The following is a 27,606-nucleotide window of genomic DNA, read 5'->3' on the forward strand; positions in this document are numbered from 1 at the left end:
GAGAAATGGGAAAAAATAACAAATAAAATGATCATAGCTGATAGATATCAAAGCAGGATCTCGTTGCAAATACACACAGAGGAGCAAAAAAAAAAAAATATGAGGATAATTTCCCTTTAGTGAGCTCTCTTTCACTGGTTTTGTGCCAAAAGATGTGCGTGCACACTTACACACACAAAACTACTGCTGGAGATGCTGAGCTGATATTAGAAATGTCGCTGTCTCAAGGAATTCCCATCAATATCTCTATCGCTTCCTTGCTCACTTCTCCTTTCTCCATCCAGTATCCACAGTCATTCACACACTCTCTCACACACACACACACACACACACACACACACACACACACACACACACACACACACACACACACACACACACACACACACACACACACACACACACACACACACACGTTTCACTAGTGAGGACATTACATAGACTTCCACTGATTTTATATCAGGTTAATGATATTTTCTATGGCCCTAAACCTGCTCTTACTTCTAAACCTACCCATCACAGTAAACATGTGGGACACTAGATTAAAAAAACACACAAAAAAAAACATGTTTTGCCGATTTATAAGCCTTTTTAACCAGTGAGGGACAGTAAAATGTCCTCATTAGTCGGTACAAGGACGCTAAACAGTAAACACCACATTCTCTAGCAGTCATCAGCCTGCGCAACTCTCACTAGCTGGCCTCCGTTACACACGCAATGCAAGAGTAGATTTCTATTTATCGTAGCAGAAGCGCAACAAAATAATGCTTCACGGAAAAAAAAGCGAAGATGATGAACAAACGACAAGGAAGCACAAAAAATGAACACGCATACACAAGAGTAAATAGAAACAAGAGTTTGTTGTTAGTTGCCAACCGCACATCAGCTCCAGATAAACAGTGACACTTAAAACAAGTGTTACTCACGCATGGAGTGGATTTAAAGCAACCTCCGCGTCTGTTTTCAGGCCTTCCCGCTCTCTCCAGCACTGGAAAGCTTTTCTAATATAACGTGGGTCCTAAAGCTCTTTCCTGACCATAACCCTTCATCAACCACACAACCCTTCTAACCCAGTGATATTCTTATGAGCGTGGGTCCTACTTTGTAATGTCTCTCAGCCATCTCTCTTTCTACAGTCTTTCTTCATATCTCCCTCTTGCTCGTTCTCTCTTCTCCACCATCATACATAATGCTGATTGGCTACACGGTTGTTGTTGTGTCGGTCTGACCAACTTTCAAACAGCGTTTTTTCAAATATCGCTTACCCCACCTTTAAAGGGATAGTTCACCCAAATATATATATTTTTTTATTCCCCCTCATGTCATTCCAAAACTGTATGAATTTCTTTCTTCAGCAGAACATAGAAGATATTTTGAAGACTGTTTTAAGTTTAGAAGTTCTGTTCCCAGTCGTTATGTCATATTATAAATATTGCATTATTGCAAATGTGACTGAAAATTATTTTTCATTTTTAAAAGCCCAAATCCCTTCACTAAAAAGTATTTAGAAAAATCCTCCAAAAACAGTCAGGTCACTGGTAAAAGGTGTATTATGATATAATGATTAAAGGCTTGCAGGGTGGTGCAGGTGTGGTTACAGCTAACCGGCCAGTGTTGCCAGATTAGAAATGTCGAAGTATCGTACCAAAACCTCAAAATTATCGTTTTTTGAGAAAAATTATCGTACACGAACCAAACACATAAAATATAGCTATTTTCCAACAATTTTATTTTCCAAATAATTTTCCAGCCAATTTAAACAAGCTGTGTAATACGCTCACACTAACTGGAGGAAGTCTGGCTACTTAACTTTTTTTTTGCCAAAGTGCAAAAGATATGCCGACAGTCCACATTTTGAACTAGACCATAATTAAACTATGATACAGAGAGAAAAAAGTGCACAATTAACACTAGAAAGATTCAAATTCGATCTCTAAGTCGCTGTCATCATCGGATGCCACATCCACTTGTGCTGTATTGGCAGATGTTGTTGGTTGGGGAATCCTTTTACGGTACAGATTGGATGCCGTCATGGAACTGATCTAAACTGAACTGTCTTCTTCGGCAAAACTGTAGTGTAGCGTTGACGTGCGCACGACACCGTGTGGTGTGTGTGTGTATACGTGCTTGGGTGCAGGCAGGCGAGCCTGCGAAATGATTTGGGGTCAGAGAGAGAAGCGGTTGGATGTGTGTTTGGACGAACGACTGAAAACTCTGAAATGATCGTACATTATGGGATTTTTTTCATTATTGATCGTACATCGTACAGAGGTCAATATTATCGTACAAATACGATAATTATCGTACATCTGGCAACACTGTAACCGGCCCATATTAAAGGGGAACTTGGCAACTCTAGCCATTTCTTCACTGATTTTCACCTTTTTTGTTGCATGTTTTCTCAACAAGCTCCCCCTACAGCTGTGGGGCGTATATTTCACAACACTGTCGTAAAAAAACTCACTTGCGGCACCCTTCTCCCCCTTTCTACCGCTGCTCAGGAGAATTTGTTTTAATCGGAGCTGGCCAACTTTATCGTGTGGAGCTATGTTTACTAGGTCAGTGTTGAAATCACGATTATGTAACACGATTATTTCTTTGACTTTGGGAATGTTTTGCATTTATTAAAAAGACACCTTTCAACAATTCTTAAAAAATCTAAATTTGAACATTTATTGTACTTTTTGAACTATTAAAATAAATAATACAACATATAATACTTCAATAAGTATTTAAATTTTCCCGCAAGTCTACCATTTATAATGCGAGAAATTCCCCCACAAACATTGATTCACTTTAGCAAGTAGATTGTATGAGTAGCCTAAATTAATCCACACAGATTATAAAATCAAATCTATAATTTTAAAACTTTCGCAAAGACGCAATTTCACAAACCGCGTGAGTGTTCAGCGGTGCTGCGTCTTCTCTCTCTGTCTCTCAAAATGGGTTGTACAAAGCAAGCGTTGAAACTACACTCTCACGTTTAGGTGTCGGGACATGACGGAATTGTCACTTGCACAATCGGGCCAGCATTGCATCGTAACTAAAGTTGATCATTTTCACTTCTTTAAAGGGATACACTTAAACTCTGGAAAGATGAATGTGTATTTAAAATGGGTCATTTATGTAGTAGAAATGTGAAATTATTTTTGAATTTGGAGCCTTCTAAACTGAGAAAAGCCAGAAATTTTTTTTTTGGCTCATGTTGATGAAAGACAACAACTCCCAGAATGCACTTACTTCGCTGCCCTACGAAGCCACTCCCAAGCCACGCCTACCAGTAAGAGCGCGCAGTTAAACAACTAGGCTAGGCTACTAGTTGACTCGAAACTTAAAAGATGCCGTTTTATCGTGAGTCTCCGTGCCGAGTCTGCCCGGGATCTCGAGACTGCCCAAAATGTCCGGGATTCGGCTTTTGCGTTCTACAGTCGCCATTCATCATGTTTACTGTGGTGAGCAGGACGAGACTGAGAGGCGTGGGAGAACGACGCAAGGCCGGTGGCGTGATTACTGATGAGCGACACCTGTGAGATGCAACGGTCTCTTAGGCTATCTCTCACGGAGGAGCGGGAATTTTCTTAGCAATGCTAAAACGCACATCAAACGATCACTTGTTTAGCGTTCATGTAAACACTACATTCAGATTCACCAATTGGAATGAATTCAGTTAGATTGAAACAAAAGGTGTGCATGTAAATAATGAATGGCGACTGTAGAAAGCAAATGCCGAATCCCGGACATTTTGGACGATCTCGACGGCCGGACATGTCCGGTAAAAAGAGGATGGTAACCCCTACTACTCAGCTTTCTCCACAGAACAAGAGCCTGTTAGCTTAGTTTCCAAAAAAAGACAGCTGACACTATTTGTACATTCTGTAGGTGAGATCCCACCCCCTATGGGCGGGTTGAAAACATGCGGGACATCCCCTACTACTGGCTGTAGTTTCTAGCCTCTGTCCAAAAAATCCTCAGATCATCTGAGGATTTTTTTCCAGACAAAAAATATATAAATCTCTCGTCTCAGGGGGATATGAGGGAGGGAAGCACGGTAATTCGAAAATACTACAGGTTTTCTACTGATACAAAGCTTAATGCTAAATGCTGAAGTATCCCTTTAAGTCTTATCAGTTTAAACATTCAAGCTGAGAGAGTTTACGGCTTCGGGAGGGGCAGAAGTGCGCGTGCGCGTGTCATTCAGAACACAAGACAAAATAAGAGTGTTCTTGCAAAACAGAACATGGCAAAATAATCGTTTTTACTCGATTGTACTATTTTGGCTCCCAACGATCACCAAAATCGAAATCGAAATTCAATTAATTGCACAGCCCTACTACCGAGGTGGGTAATACATCATACACAGTATTATAGAACAGTATTGTGTTTGTCGAATTGCTGTAAAGCAGTTTGTGTTTCTCGCTCGTTCTCGGTTCTCACTCTGCACTCATCGACCGCGTTTTCTTCGTCGACTCTGCCATGAATGATTCACATCTGAAATGCGTGCTAGTGTCTTCCATAGAGGCTGCTTCATATGTTGTTGATGTATGTGACGTTGTGCCGTAAAGCAAGTCTTGATTCTCGCGAGATTTGGCGGGGCGCCACCTCTCAAACTTGCATAGCTGGTTTTGCCAGCGGAGTCAGCGGAGTACCGCAATTTGCTATTGGGATGATTCGCCCTACAACAAGTTCGTTTACCATCGAATTGATTTCAAAGCTGTTATATTAAGGTATAAATCTTGCATAGTGTGCTTTTAATCAGCCAAAACATGATTCCTCGGGCCCTACTGGACCAGAAAAAGATTTTTACTTTGTCTAGCACATGATCACCTGCACATCTGAAAATTATACCACACAAATAAACGTATGTATAATACTGATCTTTTTAAACGTTTGAGCATTTGAAGTGAAATGTTGCGTGGTGTGTAAATGTTGACAATGTTGAAGCACGATTGCTACACTAACGTGAGTCTGCTGTGCTCTCTTATCAGCCAACTGAAGGCTGTTCAAGAGGAATTTCTGAGGTGGAGTCAGCACAGTTTGGGTTGGTAACGGTTGCCAAGCAACACTGCTCCAGTCTGTAAGAGTTGCCAGGCAGCACAGTTTCAGGTTGGCAACGACCGCTGCACAATCAAATCGGGTTTTTTTTTTCCTGCTTACATCTCATTGGTTGACAAGTGCCAAACCCATAATATTGAATGAATTCTTCTTTGCTGGCATTTGGCCTCTAACTCCTGAAGGATGTTATCTGTAAAAGGTCCAAAAGAATTCTGAAATGATATCATTCCCATTCTGTTTGTATTTCTTCTTTTTCAGTCTGCTTTGATATAGTTACAGTCTTTTATATTTCTCTTACATTTCTCTTTTCAAAGGGGATGTGAATTACAGAGGAAGTTGACATGACTTTTCTTCTGCTTGCATGTCTGCTCCCATGGTAGCACGGTAGTAATGACAACTCAGTTCTGATTGGTTGAAGTTGTTATAATTCTGGGTGTTTTTTTGTATTTTTTGAGAGGGAGAGAGAGAGAGGGAGAGATTGATGTCTGAGGATGAGGGCTAACATTTTATATCCTTTTTTTTTTTACGTGCTTTACCTGTCAAAATGGTCCCAAATGAAGCCAACGCAAGATGAACCATTACCTGTCTCAGAGCAACACATTCATCATGATTCAGTGTGTTTGAACAAATCATTTGAGTATGATTCAATAAGACTTCTTATACTAAAAAAAAAAAAAAAGTGTAGAATTTAATGTTTTACTCTTTACAATGTAAGATCTGTTATGTTTTCCCCAATATCTGTTTGGCTTATATTTGATGTTAAATGTCATTGTAAGCTTTTATGAAAGTTGAATAAAAAAATTTTTTTTTTAAATAAATGATTCAACAAGTCACTTGTCGCCACCTAATGGCATGATGATGTAACTGGCAAGAAAGTATAACTGACTATCTGCTAACTGTTTACTGACTAACTGTTGTGGAATTAAATTTAAACATATTTTCAATGTGATCATTTCTTTTGACCATTTCTTTTAATTAAAAGTGAGTGGGTCACATTCATTTCACTGTTGTGAATCTCAGCCGTTTTATTGTTAGGTGTCACATCAGCAGAGCTTGTGACGGAGCTCTTCACACTGCATCTTAATTAAATTGACTGCCTTGACAAATCAATAATTACCTGTCTTATTCTCTCTCTCTTGCATTCTCTGTGTGTGTGTGTTACACTGCTGCTTTGTCATTGTCTGATAAGGTGAAACTCCTAGAGATCAGACTAATCAACCAATTAATTATTCAATTATTCATTAGTAATTCATATAGACATTTCCTGAGTAACAGGGGCTTCAAACTTCCTGTTTGTTTGGATGTGCAGTACACTAGCATGCATTATTAATTTGTAAATGTCTTTCAGTTGAAAATGTTCACAGTATACTTATTCGCCACGTTAAACTGACTTTAATTTATCTTTTTCTTTACAGACTTGTCGAAAAACCGCTTTTGTGAACTCCCTCCAGAAGTTTGTATGTTTGCGCCACTGGAGTCTTTAAACCTCTATCACAACTGCATAAAGGTCATTCCAGAGGCCATTATAAACCTACAGATGCTCACCTACCTGAACATCAGGTAACACCCACACTTTGTCTTTGTCTGTTAAAGGGATGGTTCGGAGTAATTTCAACCTAGGGTCCTTAGTTTGCACCATGACCTCGAGCCAATTTTTTTCCCTTGGTCGAACATTATTAAAGTTAGAGCTTTATTTAGAGATATCAACTGAATGGCTAAGTGAAAGCGCTAATGGATCCAAGGTTGTATCTTGTAAATTACCCCACTAATAATGGCCAGAATGGTACCAAACTTATACAGTAGTAAAAATAGGTTCTGTACTCATAAAACGAGGCATTGGAAAGTTTGAAAGTACATCAGGAGTTTATTTAAATAACACTTGCCTGATGGCTTATGCTACCGCTAACCCAGACATCGAAGTCACTCTAAGTTTTCACCCTAGGTTGAAATTACTCCGAACCACCCCTTTAACATCTCATTATAATTTATCTATTTCTAAGACTATCTTGACATCTGTCTATTATGCTGTTGTTGATCAAGCTGTTATAAAAATAATGTATTTTGACTGAAACCGCTTTTAAATCAAATTCAGACCCAAAGAAATGCATTGGAATCGACTGCAGATGCAATTGTTGTCAAGTAAACTTTGTGCTCACCAAGGCTGTGTTTATTTAATCAAAAATACAGTAAAAACTAACATTGTGAAATATAATTACAATTTAAAATAACTAATAATAATCTTTCTATTTTAATATATTTTTAAATGTAATGTAATACTTCGGTTCCAACTCAGAATTTTCCGCAGCTTGTTTGGGTCAGTAAGGTGTTGTTTTTTAAAATAAATTAATATTTTTATTCAGCGAAGATGCATTGATAATGTTGCAAAATAATTTATTCCCAAAAAAATGCATTGTGTGTTATGATGGTGAGGAAGGAGAACCCAGGCACAGACAGAGTACACTAAACACACAATTTATTCAAGACAAAAAGGGGAAAATAAAGCCCACGATGGGGTAAAACAAAACAAGGCAGAGGATGACTAACTAGACTATGATCTTGACAGATGACTAGACACTAACTAACAGCAAATACACGAACAGGATCTTCACAGGACTCGTAACTAAGACAAGATACTCACAGGTAATATTTAGCAATGACTCACACATAACTATAGCAAACACAGGCAGGATTCACAGAGTGTAACATCACAGCAGGTTTCACAATGAACCGACACAGGACAGAGAACATGAGGGGATTAAATAAAGAGACTAATGATAACATAACAGGTGACACAGGTAAAGCAATAATGACAAAACGAGGACAACAAGGGGGCGGGGCAAGGTAACGAGACAACACAAGCACATGGCCCAAACACAAGGCCATGTGCTTGCACACAAAACATGGGCCTGTCATGATCCTGCCTCAAGACCAGGGAAAATCAAAGACTAGAAGGCAGAATCATGACATTGTGGTATCCAAATAAGCAGAACAACTGTTTTCAACATTGATAATAATAATAAATGTTTCTTGAGCAGCAAATCAGCATATTAGAATGATTTCTGAAGGATCATGTGACACTGAAGACTGGAGTAATGATGCTGAAAATACAGCTTTGGCATCACATGGATAAATTACATTTTAAAATATATTACAATTGAAAACAATTACTTTAAATTTGTAGTAATATTTCACAATATTACTGTTTCTACTGTATTTTTTATCAATTAAATTTTGGTAAATTTATTTTCATCAAAAGCCTTGGTGAGGCTGCAGAGACTTCTTTCAAACACATAAAAAAATCTTACCAGCCCCAAACCACTGAACAGTAGTGTATTTATGTCCAGTATTGTAAGAGCTTTAATTTCTTTCAGCTGTTGTGGGGGTTTCCTCATTAAAGAAAGTGAGAGATGATAGACTATTAAATCTAATCCTTGTGTTTTGATGTTTTCAGTCGAAATCAGCTGTCCGTTCTCCCCAAGTTCCTCTTTATTCTTCCTTTGAAAGTGCTTGTGGTCAGCAACAATAAACTCCTGTCTATTCCTGAGGAGATCGGAAAGGCCAAAGACCTCATGGAACTGGTCAGTATGTGAAAATACACGTGTAATTATTGTATATGATATGTTCGTATATACACAGTTCATGCATTTTCTGTGTTCAGGACATCAGCTGTAATGAGATCCAGGTGCTTCCTGCTCATATGGGGAAACTACTCGCGCTACGAGAGCTCAACGTACGAAGAAACTGGCTACAAGTGTTACCAGATGGTACAGACACATACAAAAAGACAGATCCTATATCAACAGAAGCATCAATCCGATAAAACTACAAAAGCTTAACTGGATATAAATTCACATTCAACACATTTAGTGTTTATGCTAGTTATGCTACTTACTTTGAGATAGGAAGGAATTTCTCATATCTTTAGTTTTCCCCTTTCTTTCTCCTTTACTCTCTTTCTCACAGAATTGTCTCATCTGCCGTTGATCAGGTTGGATTTCTCTTGTAATAAGATCACTGAGATTCCCATATCTTACCGCAAACTTAAGCAGTTACAGCACATCGTTCTTGACAACAACCCCATGCAGTCTCCTCCCGCCCAGGTATTTCAGTGGTACTCCTCTGTTACTGTGTATCTCTTCACATGTGTGGCGCTGAAGACTTGCTTGATTGTTGTTCCTGTCTGTTGGTAATTTCTTTTCTGTTGGCGCCATCCAGTGGCTGACATTGCGAAATACATAAAATATCAAGCATATTGATGCAATAATGATGGTATTAAAATGTTTTCTAATCTTACTTAGGGTACCACATAGGAATGCCCCCCCTCAAAAAATAAAATAAAAAGTCCTTGGAAAAAAACGATTACAGAGTCCACAATTTTCCTAACTGTTTTCAACATTGATAATAATAAGACAAGTTTTTTGAGCAGCAAATCAGCATATTAGAATGATTTCTGAGGGATCATGTGACGACACATTTATCTTTGTGGAGAAATGTAATTAAACTTGGTTTGGTTCCAAAATGTATTGTCTTAGATGTTCAAGGACTTTGTAGCGTTTACATTTTAGTGAACTTCGAAAGTTTGAATCACATTTCAAGCATAATTCAAGAAAAAACACAGCGAACCTGTGCTGTGGTGCTTGGCCTTTTTACCATCGCGGTGGTAACTGCCATCGTCACTGCCATCGTCACAGCCCTAACCAAACCACACTTTTAATTTTCCAGTTTGATTACTGCTAGGATCCATGGGACCCATCAGCTGTTACATTGTGCCCTTAAGCAATGCACTTAACCCAAGTTCCAGTGTTGTTCTTGCTTGACACATGCTGCTGTACCTGTGGTGGGCAGTAAATCAAACGATAAAATTCTTGTTATAAAATGGATAGTTCCAGTCCTTGATTCTGATTGGTTGAGCCACGTTCAAAGCCGTTGTAAATTACTCAACAAACATACACCTGTGACCGCATTACTTTAGTATTACTGCGCAACTGCCGTTTGTGGCTTGCAAATTGAGGCAATTTATGTGCCACGAGAGAAGCTCGCCCGTCTAAACGCCGCACGCCGGTCTGCCCTCGAAGACCGCCTCCCAACCAGTCAAAGAGGCGTCCGTCGTGACAACCTGGCGACGGCAAAGTACACCCATCTTGACCATCTTGCGACACTCTCAGCAGGCAGAAGGCAGACCAAGAATGGCGGATGCCCCTGAGTTTCATCCACCACAGGAATGGTCTCATATGAAGGAGACCCAAGGGCAGCACAGGAGAGGCTGCTGCCATGAGCCCCAGAAGCCTGCAACATATGCCCACCGCTACATGATGGCCGAGCGTGAAACGGGCCAAGCACGCACGGAGACCGGAAACTCGAGCATGGGCCAGACGGGCCTGCATCGAAAGAGAATCGAGTTAGACACCCAGGAAAGTGGTCTGCTGAAGGAGTTAAGCCACTCTTCTGAGCATTCAACCTGAGACCAAGAGGTGATGGAGAAGGACGTCCCTGTGACGACACACCAACTCCCCTGGAATGAGCCAGTCGTCTAGATAATTTAGCCTCAAGGGGGCCAGAGCTGCATCCATGCACTTGGAGAACCTCCGCGGAGCCAGAGCTAGACCAAATGGAAGGACCCGACGATACTGATACGTCTTTCCCCCAAAGGCGAACCGGAGGAACTTCCTGTGCCATGGAATGACCTGGATGTGGTAATAGGCATCCTTCAGGTCCACAGGGACGAACCAGTCCTCAGTTCGAATCTGCGCCAGGATAGTTTTCAACATCAGCATCTTGAACTTCCCTTTGTAAAGGGAAAATTCAGACGACGCATGTCCAAAATGGGGCGCAGACCCCATCCTTCTTTGGGACGTGGAAGTAGCGGCTGAAGAAACCGCGGTTCAAGTCTGAAGGTTTACCTGAATTTTACTAAACCTGAGGTTTAGTAAAATGCCACCTTTATACTCAAAAATATCTATAGAGGATGCATTACATATGTATTACCTTATTCAAATTGAAATGAGTGACCATTTTAGAGGGTTCACTCACAGGCCTCTGCTCAGGCTAATTCAGAGTTGTTTATGATCAAAGTTATACATCTCCAATTTAAGCTACTTTTGGGTGCAATAACTTTTACATTGAATGTCAAGTCTGTGTCCAAAAACACGTACTGAGTAGGAGTTACATGACAAAGGCTAAATCGTTTACATCTCTGGTTCACCCCAAACAAAGATAAAACTTTACAGTATTGGATTCATAGACCCAGAAAATTATTTGGCTAGGTCAAATAATGAAGGAGTTAGGACATTTTAAGGGCTTCCTGCCCATCTTGGACACCATCTTGAAAATTACACCTTTCTAGTGGTCAAACTTTGGTAAACTTTTAGTATGTTATTAAGGACACCTAATACTACAAAAAACAGCTGAGAAACCTTTTGTTATAATTTTTTTTAGGGTTAGTTATTATTTTTTATTTTTTTTATATATATGCAGCCGCCTATGTGGTGCTCTCGCGGGTTACCAGGAGCTTAACGACAGGACAGCTGTTTCAGTGGTTGCCTAGCAACATAAACGCAACACACTGCTCATTCTGTGTGATGGGGCAGTGCTGTGTGCCTCGCGTTTTCGAACCTGAAAAACGCGTTAGGTGTGATCGGGGCCTAGAGGGTTTTTCCACTCCGTGACGTGCCCAACAACTGCCCTTAGCTGTTCTATATCCACTGTAAAACACAGCTTTGCAGGGCTTATTGCTTAATTTCACAGAGGGTGTGGTGTGATGATGCGCAGGATTACGTTGTTCTAGTCACAGCGTTATCAAAGAACTGTGTTCTGAACGCTCAGATTTTATCTCATCAGCATATTGTTCTTCACGTTTTAGGAAATGCGAGCTGTTGGTTTGGTCCTTTGTCCTCTTCATCTGTAAAATCTTTTTTTAAACAATTACGAGAAATGCTTAACTTTTTGTTCTGATAAGTTGATAAAAAATAAAAGATCATGTTTTCCTTGACTATGGCTTGTCTTGCTCAGACACGCAGTTGTGAAGCTCAGCATGTTCTTCCCTTGACTGAAATACATTTTGGATTTGTTTGGAATGTTCTTTGGTCTGTTTAGTTTTTTCCTGGGAAATGAGAGCGAGAGAGAGAGAGAGAGAGAGAGAGAAAACAAACTCAGTGCCCCATGTGTTTCATGAATATGATAATGGGCTGAATATTTTATCCGCCGTCTTTATATTTGCCCTCTTAGACAACAGATTCTCAACCCTGTCCACTGTGAACATAATAATGATAGATTGCATTTGATTGCTGCTGCAACCAATGCATTTCCTTTGTGAGAAATGAACAAATTCTCATGGATAAAACACAAAAATATGACATTTCATAGAGAATTCATAGAGATCTGTAGAAAACATACTTCAGTCAAAAACACTGCAGTGTAAAAAGTGTAAAAAAAGAAAAGAAAAAAAGGTTATTTATCTTATTATTATCTTTTTATGAAACCCAAGCTGAACTAATTTTCGTGTGAAATGCCCATAAATCCAATCTTACATAAATTGTTGCATTAGACTTATTTACTTATTAGACTTATTTGAATATTTACATGAGAATGAAAATTTACTAAATATAATGTCTTTCTGTTATGTATGTGGTGCAAAAAAAAAAAAAAAAAAAGGTTGCATTTATTTGATAGAAATACAATAAAACAGTAACGTTAAATGTTGTTACAATTTAAAATAACTTCCATTTGAATATATTTTAAAATGTAATTTATTCCTGTGATGTCAAAGCTGAATTTTCAGCATCATTACTCCAGTCGTCAGTGTCACATGATCCTTCAGAAATCATTCTAATATGCTGCTTTTCTGCTCAAGAAACATTTAATATAATCAATGTTGAAAACAGTTGTTCTGCAGATTTGTTTTATATATTTTTTTGCGGACACTATGAATGTTTATTTTTTGGGGATTCTTTAAATAGAAATTTCAAAAAGAGCATTTATTTATTTTAATTAACTAATATTCATTTCATTGATCCAACTGATCCACTTTTACAGAGGCTGTACTTTCTGTGATGTTTTGTAATGTTAGATTAATTTTCTTATTTGCTTTCAGATCTGTCTGAAGGGAAAGATCCACATCTTTAAGTATTTAAACCTGCAGGCATGTCGCCTGGATAAAAAACCAGACACACTTGACCTGCCTTCTTTGGGAAAGCGCTGCTTACCTCAGCAGCTAACAGACAGGTAACTACAGCAGGGCTTAAAAAAAAATTTATTGGTTCACTCCGAGCAGAATCAGTATTTTAACATTTCTTTTCTGCGTTCCTTCTGTAACATTACAGTTCAGAAAACAGCTTTATTAGAAAAAATACTGGTTAATAACGTTATTTTTTTAAACAATTTTCCCCCCTATACTTTATACCAGACCTTGAATAGAACTTTATAATAAATAGCTTTATACTAAAGCTTGTGACTAAACCTCGTAACCCTATGGATCCTCAAACTGTCGGTAAAACCTCATACAGTAGCACCACCCGCCTCAATAATAAGTGCTGCACAGATTTTGGAGACAGTCTCTGCTTCTTTGCAGTGCAAGGGTAAATCAAGAACTGGTTCTTTGAACAAGCCATGCATTTAAGCTGTTTTATTTGAATTTATGATTGTTTGACTGCTAAATTCAAATATTAAACAGAACGATAAAATAGCGCTATTAATTGGTTAAAGTTAATTTAAAATAAGCGTTTTTGTTCAGAATGGTTCAACTTGATTTCGTTTTTGTTTATGTTCTTGTTCAAATTTAGTTTTCATTCCTTGAAATGGTTCGGAGCCCTGAACTACAGCTTTGTCCTCTGTGAATGGCACTTTGTTCTATGAATAACAGCACTTTCAGAGCCCCATGAATCATGTTTCCAACATAAGTTTGTAACTAATGAGGTATTTCCTGCTGCCCTGAGGATTTACATAAAGCATTTTACAGTGACTTTTCTGCAGGTTACATGCCAGTACATAGCGACAGGTGTCCGTCTTTATGTGTTCACTCAACTGAATTGTTAAACACTGATTCATTAGAGTGAGTCATTGAGTTTAAATTCAAAACATTCGTTCAAAAGCACTGATTCATTTAAGAAACAAGTGACTTTTTTGTGAGTGAGTCAGTTTATTATTCATTCAAAGGATTTCTTCAGAAATGCTGATTCATTCAGGAATGAATCACTCTGAGATGTGCAATGGTTTCTGCTTTGAGTAAGTTTGAGACTATTTTGTTGGTGGAGCAATTGCAAAGTAACTGGCAAATTGTGTTTTAAAATGTTACTCAAATTAATATATTAATTTGATATTCAATATCTATTCAACAATATTACTTTTTATTTTTAATTTGCTTTTCAGTAGATTAAAAAATCAGCTGAATTAGAGAATTTTTTTTTTTATCTGTCTGTACAAAGCTTTAGTATTCCTTCTTTCTCCAATCATTTCTTTTTAATGATTAGCTGCCTGCTAGCCATCATTGCTACAGTAGTTCTAACGTGATGACTTTTAAGTAGTAATGAAGGCCTGTACATATCTTTTAAACCAATCAGTGGTAGCTCAAAAGTCCGTGCTGTAAGTAGTTTGCACAGAAGAGGATCTTCGGGACATAAAATTTATGCAATTGGCTATTGACTATTGTATAAAAGTGTTGTGTCTTTTAAGTGTGATATTGCTTCATTATTATTTCATTGAATTTATCCTCATCCAACTCTGTGTAGTGAAGGGAAATGATGTTGTGTGTCTATTTGTCTCTTGTTTTACATGAATATGTGTTTGTTTGTGTAGTATGGAAGATTTTTATCCCAGTAAAAACCATGGCCCTGACTCCGGTATTGGCAGTGACAACGGTGACAAAAGACTGTCGACTACAGAGGTAAACACACACAAACATTAGTTGTACACATATATAGTTAGTGCTGCAAACGGCTCAAATATTGAGTTTTTTCACTTGATATAATAGAAAAAAGTTTTGAATTAATTCTGCCTGACTATCCAAACAGTAGACACTGAGGCCCTGTTCACACCTGGTATTAGGATGAGTTTTGGTCGATCGGATCACAAGTGTACAACTCTAAATACAGGTGTAAAGGGGGTCTAAAACGTTTTGAGCTTGTCCATTTCTGATCACTTCCAGAGGTAGTCGAAAATGCATTAGACCAAATTGATTTCTTAGTGTATTCATTACTTCAATTAGCTCATTGTTTCTGCTTTAAATTATTCGGTAAATTAATACATTTTTAACTAACTGTTATTTTGTATATGTACATTTCTGAAATACATAACTTAGACAATTACCTCTGATAACAGATCACTCTAAATTGTAATGTGGACTCATGCATTTTTTTGAAAAGCTGCTTTGAAACGATGTGTATTGTGAAAAGTGCTATACAAACAAATTAGAATTTAATTAAATTTAATTAAATTTAATTAGTGTAAACGCTCATGTGGTCGAATGTGTTCGAACAGCAACAAAAGGCCGCCTGTTCTTCGCCTGCTGACCTAATGCGTAAACATTAATGGAAGCGTGCTAGCCAGACGGGATTTAAATTTGTTGGCTGAAGACACAAGTTTGGTTTAAAGGGATACTCCACCGTTTTTTAATATTAAACTATGTTATTCCCTTAACTAAGACGAGTTGATACATACCTCTCTCATCTCAGTGCGTGCACTTAATCGCTCTAGGAAGAGGATCAGGCGTGACTTTTTACTGCGCCGAGTCGAAGTATTCCCAAAAGTGCTATTCCGCCATACATTATAGTTATCCTTTTTAACCCGCTTAGAAAAACGCCACGTTTTATTTTGTGTCACCCTACTTGGTCGTGTAACTACTCGTGTAACTGTTTTTAAATAGGGAAAACGTTGATGTGTTTGGTCACTTCTAAATTCATTGCTGTTAGATACCATTGAATATACTGGACTAAGCTAAGTGCTATCAAAGTGTCCCCGCGCGCCAGAGCGATTAAGTGCACGCACTGAGATGAGAGAGGTATGTATCAACTCGTCTTAGTTAAGGGAATAACATAGTTTAATATGAAAAAAAACGGTGGAGTATCCCTTTAAAGGTTCTCTCACCATTCCTGATTTCCAGCTCGCACTCACCGCGTTCAGCTGATCTTGTGGATATCATAGCAGAAACGAAAGCCATTGTTCACTGAATGTTTTTCCGTCGTCTCCAGGCACGTTCATATGTAAATTGCGCAAGCTTATTTTGTCCATTAGATCAAAAGATCTGAAAAACCCAAACATATACCCCTCCCTTGAAGAAATCAGGACAGAAGTGGTTGATAGTAGACAAAAGAGACAGATACCAGGTGTAGACGGGAATGTTCTCACTCGTCTACTTGTAATCTGATCAACCAAAACACATCTTAATACCGGGGCAAAGTTAAGCTCATAATTAGGGGGGCTGTGCACAACTGTTCAAGAAAGGATGTTCAAGAAAGACGATCTAAAACAAGTAACAGTTACTGAGTAAATATAAAGACTAGAATACACAAAACAAGTCACTCGTATAATGACTTGTCTTAAAGGGACTTTGGTAAATCTCTTGTACAGTTTGCCGGAGGCAAAAAAAAGAAAAAGATTTTATTTCCCTTCTATTGTCTTTTCTCTTACTCCTGTTCTGTCTGTCATTCCCCAGCCATCTGATGATGATACAATGAGTCTCCACTCTCAAGTGTCTGAGACTGCGCGGGCTGACCCACACATACTTCTCACAAAGCTGGACTCAAACAAAGGTGTGCTTTCAGCATTAGTAATATTGGCCATAGGTTATTACTCACATTGTGTATTGTTTATTTCTTTGATAGTTATCAATCCAGCATTATGTGTATTGTGTCATGACTAGGGGTGGAACGGTACACAGAAGTCACGGTTCGGTTCATACCTCGGTTCAGACATCGCGGTTTGGTACGAGTTCAGTACAATGGAGGAAAAGGCAAAACAAAAATGCAGAAGGCTTGTGCATGTCTCAGGCTACACCACCAAAGAAAAAATAAATTACTTAAGCCTTGTATTTTTAAAATAAGTTTTATTAATAAAGTAAAGGCATAGAACCAGTTTATTTGTAGTGCACTGACAATAGTTTTATATAATTAGTTTATTAATTAAATTAATAAAAAGACCTTGAGATATGTTTGGTAATTGTACCTTAATTAATTGAACATTTATTTGCTACATTTCAGATTAATATATTTGTTTTCCTTAAAATTGTAATTAACAGTAACTTAAACACTTTGCAGTTTGAATGATGTCTTGTATAAACAAAATGACGGAGTATGTTTTTATGTTTCCACTGTTCGATCCCACCCGCGCCTCACACACACACACACACACACACGCACACAAATATAAGTAAACACTTTGTGACTTTTCGGGACTTTTTCGCGCCCGCACCTCTCTCTCTCTCTCTCTCTCTCTTTCTCTCTCTCTCTCACTCACTCACTCACTCACTCACTCACTCACTCACTCACTCACTCACTCACTCACTCACTCACACACACACCATATTCCAGCATTGCAATCTTTACATCGCAGCCTGCTTCAGAGCTAAGGCGGAGCTACAGATTAGGTGTCCCTAAAGAACCCGTGTATCTAACAGTAGTTCTGCATTACATTAATTAACTTGCACGCGAGTTTTATTTATTTTTATACCGTGTATTCTCTGTGTAAATGTATGCACCGAACCGTGACGCCTGTACCGTTTCGGTTCAATACGAATACATGTACCGTTCCACACCTAGTCATGACATTAGATACTCAGGTCTGCTGTCTGCTTTGTGACTTTGAAATACACTTGGATTTGTTTGTACCATCAGATACCATAGTAATGATGCCAAGATAAGAGACAGTATTCTACCTCTGCTTATCGTCGCTAAGATCAAATGCATTAACATTGTTATATCCATTACCATGCTAAACTGTTCCAAGAGTTGTCATAATTGAATGCTTGCTTAAAGTTAAGCTTTTAGAAATATATTAAATAGATGAATAACACTGTTCGTTTAAATTTTATTCAGCATTAAAGTTTATCAATAATAAGAAATGTTTCTTGAGCAGCAAATCGACATATATTTCTGAAGGATCATGTGACACTGAAGACTGAAGTAATGATGCTGGAAATCCAGCTTTGTCAGCACAGGAATAAATTATTTAAAAATATATATTCAAACAGTTACTTTAGTTACTTTAAATTGCAGTATTATTTCAGTTTGATCAAATGAAAGGAACATTGTTGAGCATAAGAGACTTCTTTAAAAAACAATAGAAAATCTTACAGACCACAAATGTTTGAATAGTAGTGTACATGTCAGACACAATTACAAAATTAGTGCATCCCTAAAAGCGAGTGAGTTCAGACTCCGGTGTAGATAATTCTGCACTTTGTGATTGATGTTACACACACCAGAAGTGATTTTCAAAAATCTAATTTTAATTGCATTTTCAAAATGCATATTTATGAGGTAAGGTTTTTGTGTTCAAAAAAAAAAAAAATTTGTTGTTGTTTTGCTGTTAAACCAACTGAATTAGAAACTAGAACCTATAGCAACAAATTCACTTCTTTATTCAGAAAGGCTTGACATGTCATGTATTTCTGTAATAATGTTGTTCGTTCACTTATGATTGTCACCGCACTGCTTATGATTACAGTCTTGACATACTAATATGCAAATCCTGTTCCCTAGAATACATAACATAATGAACTAGCTGTTGCATTGCATACCAGAAATAACTTAATCTATTGTGAATTGAAGAGATAAAACATATTTTCTTGTTTTATGATTGACACACCTTCGTATTTCTAGTGTCATGATCTACTGATCCCTAGGAACCTCACAAAAAATAACAAATAAAGCCTCTTGGTGTTTGTGAGAAGTAGCATATCATATTGCTGGTATGCAGTTGGCAATTACAGTATAATTTTACAGGAATGAAAGTGTCTCACCTTAGTGTTCTCATGTCAATTATTTGCAGATCAGGACCCATATGACTTTATTGACCCAAATCCAGATGAAGAGGCCACTCTGTCTGAGGGAGATCTACAGCACAATGCACCCTATGTGTCGTGTATAAAGGTATGCATAAACATTCACACAGATCCATACTCTGTACTGGATTATTTAAAATCCTAATCTGTCAAGCAAAGACACCACAAGCATGCACATGTGTACATAAACACACTTAGTGCACCACACAATGTAAAAGAGCTTCCCCTCTCTCATCCTCAGGAGTTGGAGCGGGTTCTGAAAACACACCAAAGCAAAGACAAAGAGAACTGGAAAGAAGAGTCTGGGTAAGTCTGACTGTTTTTATGGGAGATATTATATAGGGAACATTCCTATACGCAAAATCCATGCTACTGAGGTTTGTAGTTTTGAGTCAGTTTCAGATTGCATCCATTATCATAAATGTTGCCTTTGCTACACTTCCTGACTATAAAACGTCTCACTCATAAATATCTCTTACTTCAAGTGTGTGTATTCAAGGTCATTTTCCCATTTATGGAATCTAGTTACTGTCATAAAGGTTTTAATTTACTAGCTACGGTCAACAAATGTTTCAACTTGTCATTTCATTAATTAATCTTTGTATCATGCAGTTAATGCAATTCATTCATATTTAACAGCCCTACTAGAGACATGAAAAGATTTAATTTTTTTTTTAAATGGGGGCAAATCGTTCCAAATTTTGGGGTTGGTAAAATTTGTTTAATGTTTTTGAAAGAAGAAACAATAATGTTTTGAAATATTACTGCAATTTAAAATAACGGTTTTCTATTTTAATATATTTTAAAAAAAGTAATTTATTCCTGTGATGGCAAAGCTGAGTTTTTAGCAGCATTGTGACCGGACAAATTAACTTTGAAAAGGCTGCAACTTAAATACAAAGTAAATGAGGGAAATAATGACAAACACCTGTGATTAATAAATGAATCTCCATGACAACTAAAGAGTGGCGGGAAACTGAACTAAGGAACATATGTGACTGAAAATAAACTAAAAGTCCATGAAATGAAACAAACTAAACAGAACCGTGACATTAGTAAGAAGTGATGACTGACAGGATGATGTCTCAACAGACCCTGAGCAGCGTTATTGACAAATATCTTCTCTTGTAAAATGTGTGGTCAGTAACACTGCTTCCTACAGCCTACACAGAGTAAATTGGAAAATGAAAATAAAAAACTAGCATGCATTCAACAGCGATTTCAATTCCTGCATATTGATAGCGTCTCCCTAATGCCTGCAAACGCAAAAATCGATCTCATATATTTTTTCCATGACCATGTCCCTTTAGGGGCTCTGTAGAATGTGTAATTTTTCTTTCTAAACTAATATTCAGCTTCAGGCACATTCCTAATCATTGCTGAATAAAAGTATTAATTTATTTTAAAAACATGCTAACACATAGTTCGACGTTTCATACATACTATGGCTGTACGCTAATGGTTAAAGATCCAAGCTGCTGACACAAAGGACAATAGTTTGGAGTGACTCACGAACAGAGCTTCAAGAAGACTTCCTGTGTGAATGTGAGATGTGCTGTACAGTATGTCACACCGGATGAAGCCTCTTTAGCAGCAAAAAGTTTAACTATATTGAAATGATTAACAAGACATGGAAACTCTTGAAACTGCTCAACGATGGATTTTTTTGAAAGTGTGTAACAAGTACCAACTGTAGTGTTGTGTTTTAAGTTAAGGGGCCTTTCACACAGAGTGCATTTTTGTTTAAACAGGGCAGTAGAATGAACAAAAAATGCAAGGTCTAGAGCAGGGGTCGGCAACAAGCAATATTTTCTGGCCCGCCGGATTATTTTGGAAGTCATTTTTTTATCAGCCTATTTTTATTTTACAATAACGGTTTACAAATAACGCGTGTCATTCGTTCAATCGTTTTTTTTCAAATTAAAACCAAAAATAAAAAACCCCCTTATTTTTCCATTATTTATTTCCTGAACTAAAATGAAAAAAACGAATAACGACTCGTTTTCCGATTTTCTGAATGTGCGCTCAGATAAAAAATAGAAAAAATGAATAACGGGTTTAGACAAATTTGAATTTTGAATTTTAATTTAACACCTTAGCAGACATATACCAATGAAATCATTTTAAACAGATCAAGTACTATTGTGGTAACAGATTACATCCATTTTAATAAGGGGGTGAATAGCAATCATGCTCTCCTGTAAGTCTCATTGGCTTACAGTCGGATTTTTGAACTTTTTTCATTATTATTTATTCGGGTATAACACACTGATAAATAATATGTATTACCTGATAAAAAATATTTGCACTAAATGCTGCACAAAACTCTTCCACTACTTGAGAAAAGCCGTAGCCGCGCGGCGATTTCACCGCCGCATACTGTGTGAAACGCCCATAAGGAATCATGCGGCGCGGGATTAAATGTTAAAGTATAAAAGACAGTAGCGGTCGGAACTCTGGTGTACCTATACTTTGGACGGAGCGGGCGGTCTGACTGACAATAGCCCACTCCCGACATCTTTTGACAGCGTATCCGCACTTCATTCTGACCACCTGTACACCTAGCTCTGAGGAGCTGTTTGGTACTGAAACCATTGTCAGTCAACATACTTTTTTTGCAAAGGATGTTTGAAATAGTTTGGCAGAAAAGAGCCTACTTCATTTGTCAGTAGGGCAATATGGTTTCTGTTTATGTTGCTTAGAAATTTGAGTGATAGGCTTTGTCCTATTTAATTTATGTTATTTATATTTCATTTTTTCTGTGACATTTTTTTCTCTGCTGACAGTACAATGTTAAAATAATATTTATATTGACACGAGCACAATTTTTGTATAGCATTTATAATTGTTATAGGCTACTTAATCTCTCTCTTTCCGTTAGAGACATTTGAATGTGAGATTCTGGAAACGAGATCTAAATTTTGCGGACCCGTCAGGTCGGGAAATAAAGCGGGTGAACACAGAGTGTATTTTAAGCGGTTGCTGAATAGAACCTTGTGGGAGCGGGACGAAAAAAGAAGCCGATCACTGCCAAAATATTGTAAGCTACAAATGTATTATTCACAACATTGAAATGGGAGGTGAGACCGAGTTCATTAAGAGTATTTAATTTGTATCCATATGCCTACTCTGTGTAGCTGGCCCGCCATCTACTGGCTAAAAAAAATATTGGCCCACGCCCAAAGTTACTTGCTCCAAAGTTACGACCCCTGGTCTTGAGACACGTTTGGACTGCGTTTTTAGAAAGGCTTGACAAAAGATGGTCAGTCAGTCAAACATATCTGTCTAGCACACGTGTTTACAAAGAAAACAAAAGCAGCGCAGTGGAATGCAAAAATGTGTTCTGTGTGAACATAAGCTTAGTCAAACAAAAACTTAAATGCCATCCAGGTTTTGCATTGTGGCTTTAGTATTTTACATGAATTTTTGTTCCATAAAACATGCAGCTGTGCGGCTTGTCACTGGAGCAGGTTTTGATGTGGTATCTAGAGGTGATTTATTTCTGTAAATACATCTGGTACACTGTATTTGTGTGTGTGTGTGTCACAGAAAAGAAAGGACAGGAAAAGTGACAAGCATGCATGTTTTTTTTTCACTAGATTACTTAGAACAGGTGTGGTACATTTTCCCTGACTTGCATCACCATGTCTTTCATAGTCACCAACCCACGACTGTTTCGCAATGCACTGCACTCTGACATGACCTGGTGACATTATATCTTAATTAGGGTTTTTTTGTGTTGTCAAAAATGTCAGAAGTCAGTGCCAACATAAGGTACATTTCTTTTCTTCAGTATAATAACAGGTTTGATTCTTTGTCTGTCTGAAACTTGATGATCAAATAGGGCTGAAGGGTAAAAGAGTCTTCAGGGCGGCTTGTGTAATGACTGTTTTTACTCTTGGGATTCTTAAAAGTCACTACTCAAGTAGCAGTTTTCCCCATGTAATTGGCACTAATTTATGTGCTTTACATCGACACTACACAACTAGTTTGTAAAACTTTACCTGTAAAAGTATGTCAAAATCTGCTAAGGGGTATTTTTACAATAAGGTTTCATTAGTTAGCATTAGTTAACTACTTTAGTTAACATGAACTAAAAATGAAAAATACTTCTACAGCATTTATTCATTTAATGTTACTTTCAGCATTTACTAATACATTATTAAAATCAAAAGTTGTATTTGTTAATATTATTTAATGCACTGTGTACTAACATGAACAATGAACGACTATTTTTATTAACTAACATGAACCAAGATTAATACATATTTATATAAATAAAAAATAAATACAAACAAATGTATTACTTATTGTTAGTTTATGTTAGTTAATACATTAGCTAATGTTAACTAATGAGACCTTAATGTTAGTGTTACAAGGTAATTAAATATAACAAATCATGTAAAAAAAAAACCTTTGATAATTTGCATAATTGATAATCAGTTATTATAATTGATAATTGATAATAACAACTGAGAAGATAGTGATCAAACTACATTTTATAATAGTTTGTAATATGTATTTCATCAGCAAATTAGTCCATTTGGACGACTACAGGGACTCATCTCAAGATCACTCATTTAACATTTAATCTTTTGCCAAAATTATGAAAAAAAAGATCAGTTAAGAATATAAAATTATTGAAAATATTCAAATCAGGAATGTCAGAATCAGAATGCGTAGTTTGTGCATGAAAAATGTCAATCAAAACATTTTGAAAGATTGCAAAGTTTTTCGGATTGGCTTTTATTTTCTTTGGAAATGAAGCATTCCACTCAGTTCCCTGATCATTCCGATTCAATGAAGAACAAATTTATACTTGCGTGCGTTATGTATTAAGTACTTTGTCGTCTCTGACGGTGTTTGGTGTTTTTAGCCCCCAACGGCGCCTTCCAGGCAGCGAGGGGATGGGTAGGTTTAAGGTTGAGGTTAGGCGACAGCATGTTGAAGCCACTCTGGCCGTCATTTCCACCCTCTTCTCGGAAAGCGATGATTTTGTCAAAACATCTGATAGAGTGGGTTTTCCAGGAAATGCGTGTACTCCTTGGACCTCTGCTTCTCGTAAATACTGCAGTGTATTCTGCACGTTATTTTTTGACAGACATTATTGTTGTGATATTCACTATTCAATTGTATGGATTTGAAAACAGATGGAACGAAAGGCAATAATGATTTATTTCTTAGCTGGCAACTTGGCAAGTATTCAGTGAAGTGATTGATGCCCATGAGTGTGGTTGTCCTATCCTAATCTCCTCATCACATTCCACAATCCCGCTCTCCACACGCTATCGAATGCCTTTTGGAAGTCTATATAGCATACAAATAAGTCCTTGCTGAAGTCAGTATACTTCTCAGCTAATTGTCGGAGTGTGAATATTTGGTCAATTGTGCTCCGTAAGGTTCTAAAGCCCGCCTGTTCTTCAGAGAGGATTTCTTCCGTTTTCTTCTTTATTCTTTCCATAATAATTATTGTTGTGATGATCTTGCTACTGTGGCATAACAGGCTGATGCCTCTATAGTTATTGCAGTCAAGTTTATCTTTCTTTTTGTATACGGGAATGATGACAGCTTTTTTCCACTCTGTTGGGAACACCTCCTCGTCCCAGATTCGCTTACAGAGCTGGAAGATAATTTGTAATCCTGTTCCATCTGTAGCTGCTTTTATTTCCTCCGCTGTAATATTATCGATGCCTGGGGCTTTCCTTGTTTTTAGGCGGTCTATTGCTCGAACAACTTCTTCCATCATGATGCTCGGTGTTGGTTCTTCGTCTCCGTTGTAGTCCAAGTTGACCAGAATTCTCTCGTCCACTGGATTTGGATCGTTATACAGATCTTCGAAGTACTGCTTCCAACGTGTCTTTACCTTTTCTGCATCAGTTATAATAGTCCCATCTTTATCCTTTATTATACTAATTTTGATGGTACTCTTCCCGCTTAGCTTTCTGATACTTTCATATACTTCTCGGCTCTTGTTTTGTTTTCTGCTTTCTTCTATTGCTTTGCATGTGTCATTTATATATCTTTCTTTGTCAGATTTTGAATAACTACACAATATAAAACACAAAACTACATATTTTGAACACCCGGTAGAAAATGTTTACATCAATAATTAATAATATTTACAGGTTGTGATTCTGAGGAGAAAGTTGGTCCAAATAAATTGGGTATTGTCCCATCTTTAATGGATAAGCATTTTGTAAATCCCATTTAGACCTCACAGAGATTTGAGAAGCAATCGTCAAAAGGTTATACTGCTGTTGTATCGCTGAAATAAACTTAACCACTGACTCTTCATATTCTCATCCTTTGGTAGTGTAAGTATAAGAGTATAAGACAGTGTCTTTTTGACATGTACACAACACCAGCTACAGTGTTTGAGACGAGGGTGGGTCAAAGTAGACGTTGTTTGCGGACAGCCAATGCAGACCATTGGCGGGCATTAGGCAAATTTGTTACGGCGTTACGTATGCAGGTCTCGGAAGTGGGATTCGAATTACTGGCGACTCGTTTAGGCTGTTCAGAGTCAATTCTTTCTTTTGAGAGACAATAACTTTACTTATCGTGCACTTTCGGCTTCACAACTTTGCAGATCGTTTACATTCACAGACAGCTGTATTACACATTGCATGAAAGGTAATATTCGAAAAAAAACATATTTGGGGCACTTGAATCTTCATAAGGTGAGGTAACAGTCAGAAAAACATAATACATAATTGAAATGGCAGTTGGTTCATGTATTTAAAAATATTCTTTTTTTTTCTGTCATTGGAAACCAGACTGGGAACTGCAAACTATCTGGGAGTTTATTCCAGATATGTGGAGCATAAAAACTGAATACTGCTTCCCCCTTTTTGGTTCTGATTCTGGGGACAGCAAGCAGACCTATCCCAGATGATCTTAGAGGTCTGGGTGGTTCATTATAGCTTACAAGCAGATCCGAAATGTATCTAGGTCCTAAGCCGTTTAGTGATTTGTAAATCAGCAGAAGTACTTTAAAATCAATTCTTTGTGGCACAGGAAGCCAGTGTAAAGACCTCAAAACCGGAGTGATGTGATCCATCCTCCTGGTCCCTGTGAGGACCCGAGCAGCAGCATTTTGAATCAGCTGCAACTGTCTGATTTTTTCGGGAAACCTGTAAAGACACTGTTACAGTAGTCAAGTCTACTGAAAATAAAGGCATGGACAAGTTTTTGATTTCCAAATCCTTTTGGCACATAAGCCCTTTAACCCTTGATATATTTTTAAGGTGGTAGTAAGCAGACTTTGTTACAGCCTTAACGTGGTTGTTAAAATTCAGGTCTGGGTCCATAATTACACCAAGATTTCTGGCTTTGTCAGTTGTTTTTAGCATTGTTGTTTGGAGATGAGTGCTGACTTTTAAGCGTTCGTCTTTTGCTCCAAAAACATCCACCTCAAAATTCTGGCACATCCAATAATTAATTTGTTTATAGGTATAGGTTTATTTTTTCGGTATAAAAAAAGATTATGTCCACATATGTATTTATACTGTTTTATTTCAATTGTTACATCACAAGGTACAAAGGAAGGAAATACGTGTAGACGATAGTTTGTAGATGAAGGTTGCTCAGCTGTAAAGTTACATGAAGTGAATGCCTGTCATTCAATCACGGACGACTACACAAAACATGCATACTAATAAAAACAATACTTTTTTTAAATGAAATAATCCACTAAATGTGTGTGAACTATAATTGTCAGCTGCACGCGCAGATGTGCTTGTCTGGGAAACTCATGAATATTCATGTTTGCTCCGCTTTCGGAAGCTTTGAGCTCTCTTTCGCATCTTCTTTCGCTTGAATATTTAAATTGGCAAGACTTAAAATCACGTGCAAATGATAAACTTTCGTGTCTATGCAGAAGAGATCTATCAACTGTCCCGAGCGTCGTTTATGCTGACCCCGTGGGCATTGGGCAGTCCTTATTGTCAAGGCCTGGAGTGTCTTAGTAGGTGTGAGGAGTTAACTAATAAAGAACTACATATTTTCATTTATGCACCTGAAAGTATGTATGAAAGTATACCAGTTAGTATGATATTGACAATGGTAATTGTTTAAAGTTTTATACATTTTTCTTTCTAATCGTAATTTGATGACAAATGTTTTTATATCTCAGGAAAGAGCAATAGTAATTGTGGAAAAATAATAAATGGAGCAAATATCTCCAAACTGTGCAGCAGGATTGTGCCAATGTGAATTCCCAATATTTTCTTATATTTACAGTTGTTTCTGTTTCATGTGGGGTTTTTTCCCACAGGTATTTTTGTCACCTTTGTTACAAGCTCTTACCTTGGTATTCCAGAGAAGTTAACAGGAGGAAGTAATGCAATTTTATCATGATGTCAGGAAAATCCCCTTGCGTTCTGGTAAATTGAGTTCAGAACCACAAAAAAAACACAAAAAAACTCTTTTGGTCCAGGGTTATGACATACCTCGCCCATAGCTTTAGATCCAGTCTTGATTTGATCTCATTTAGATTCAGACAACTGATGTTATGGGTGGAACTAGAGGATGGAGGATTATTTCATTTTTTTATGACTGTCTAG

At 37.5% G+C, this 27,606-nt stretch overlaps 1 protein-coding gene across 8 annotated transcripts in view; it reads left to right on the plus strand.

The window, feature by feature from the left end:
• The window catches only part of lrch2 (leucine-rich repeats and calponin homology (CH) domain containing 2), a 103,576-nt gene that overhangs the window by 17,730 nt on the left and 58,240 nt on the right, over positions 1 to 27,606 (plus strand). For all 8 annotated transcript variants that reach the window (XM_082169139.1, XM_082169140.1, XM_082169141.1 and 5 more), the window contains exons 2-10: positions 6,468 to 6,612; positions 8,504 to 8,630; positions 8,711 to 8,816; positions 9,016 to 9,152; positions 13,142 to 13,272; positions 14,842 to 14,929; positions 16,697 to 16,793; positions 19,030 to 19,130; positions 19,284 to 19,348. In XM_082169139.1, the coding sequence (XP_082025265.1) occupies positions 6,468 to 6,612; positions 8,504 to 8,630; positions 8,711 to 8,816; positions 9,016 to 9,152; positions 13,142 to 13,272; positions 14,842 to 14,929; positions 16,697 to 16,793; positions 19,030 to 19,130; positions 19,284 to 19,348 (997 nt within the window). The remainder of the gene's footprint in view (positions 1 to 6,467; positions 6,613 to 8,503; positions 8,631 to 8,710; positions 8,817 to 9,015; positions 9,153 to 13,141; positions 13,273 to 14,841; positions 14,930 to 16,696; positions 16,794 to 19,029; positions 19,131 to 19,283; positions 19,349 to 27,606) is intronic.

The sequence above is a fragment of the Leuciscus leuciscus genome, assembly GCF_965113295.1.
Source record: "Leuciscus leuciscus genome assembly, chromosome: 5".
Taxonomy (NCBI): Eukaryota; Metazoa; Chordata; class Actinopteri; order Cypriniformes; family Leuciscidae; genus Leuciscus; species Leuciscus leuciscus.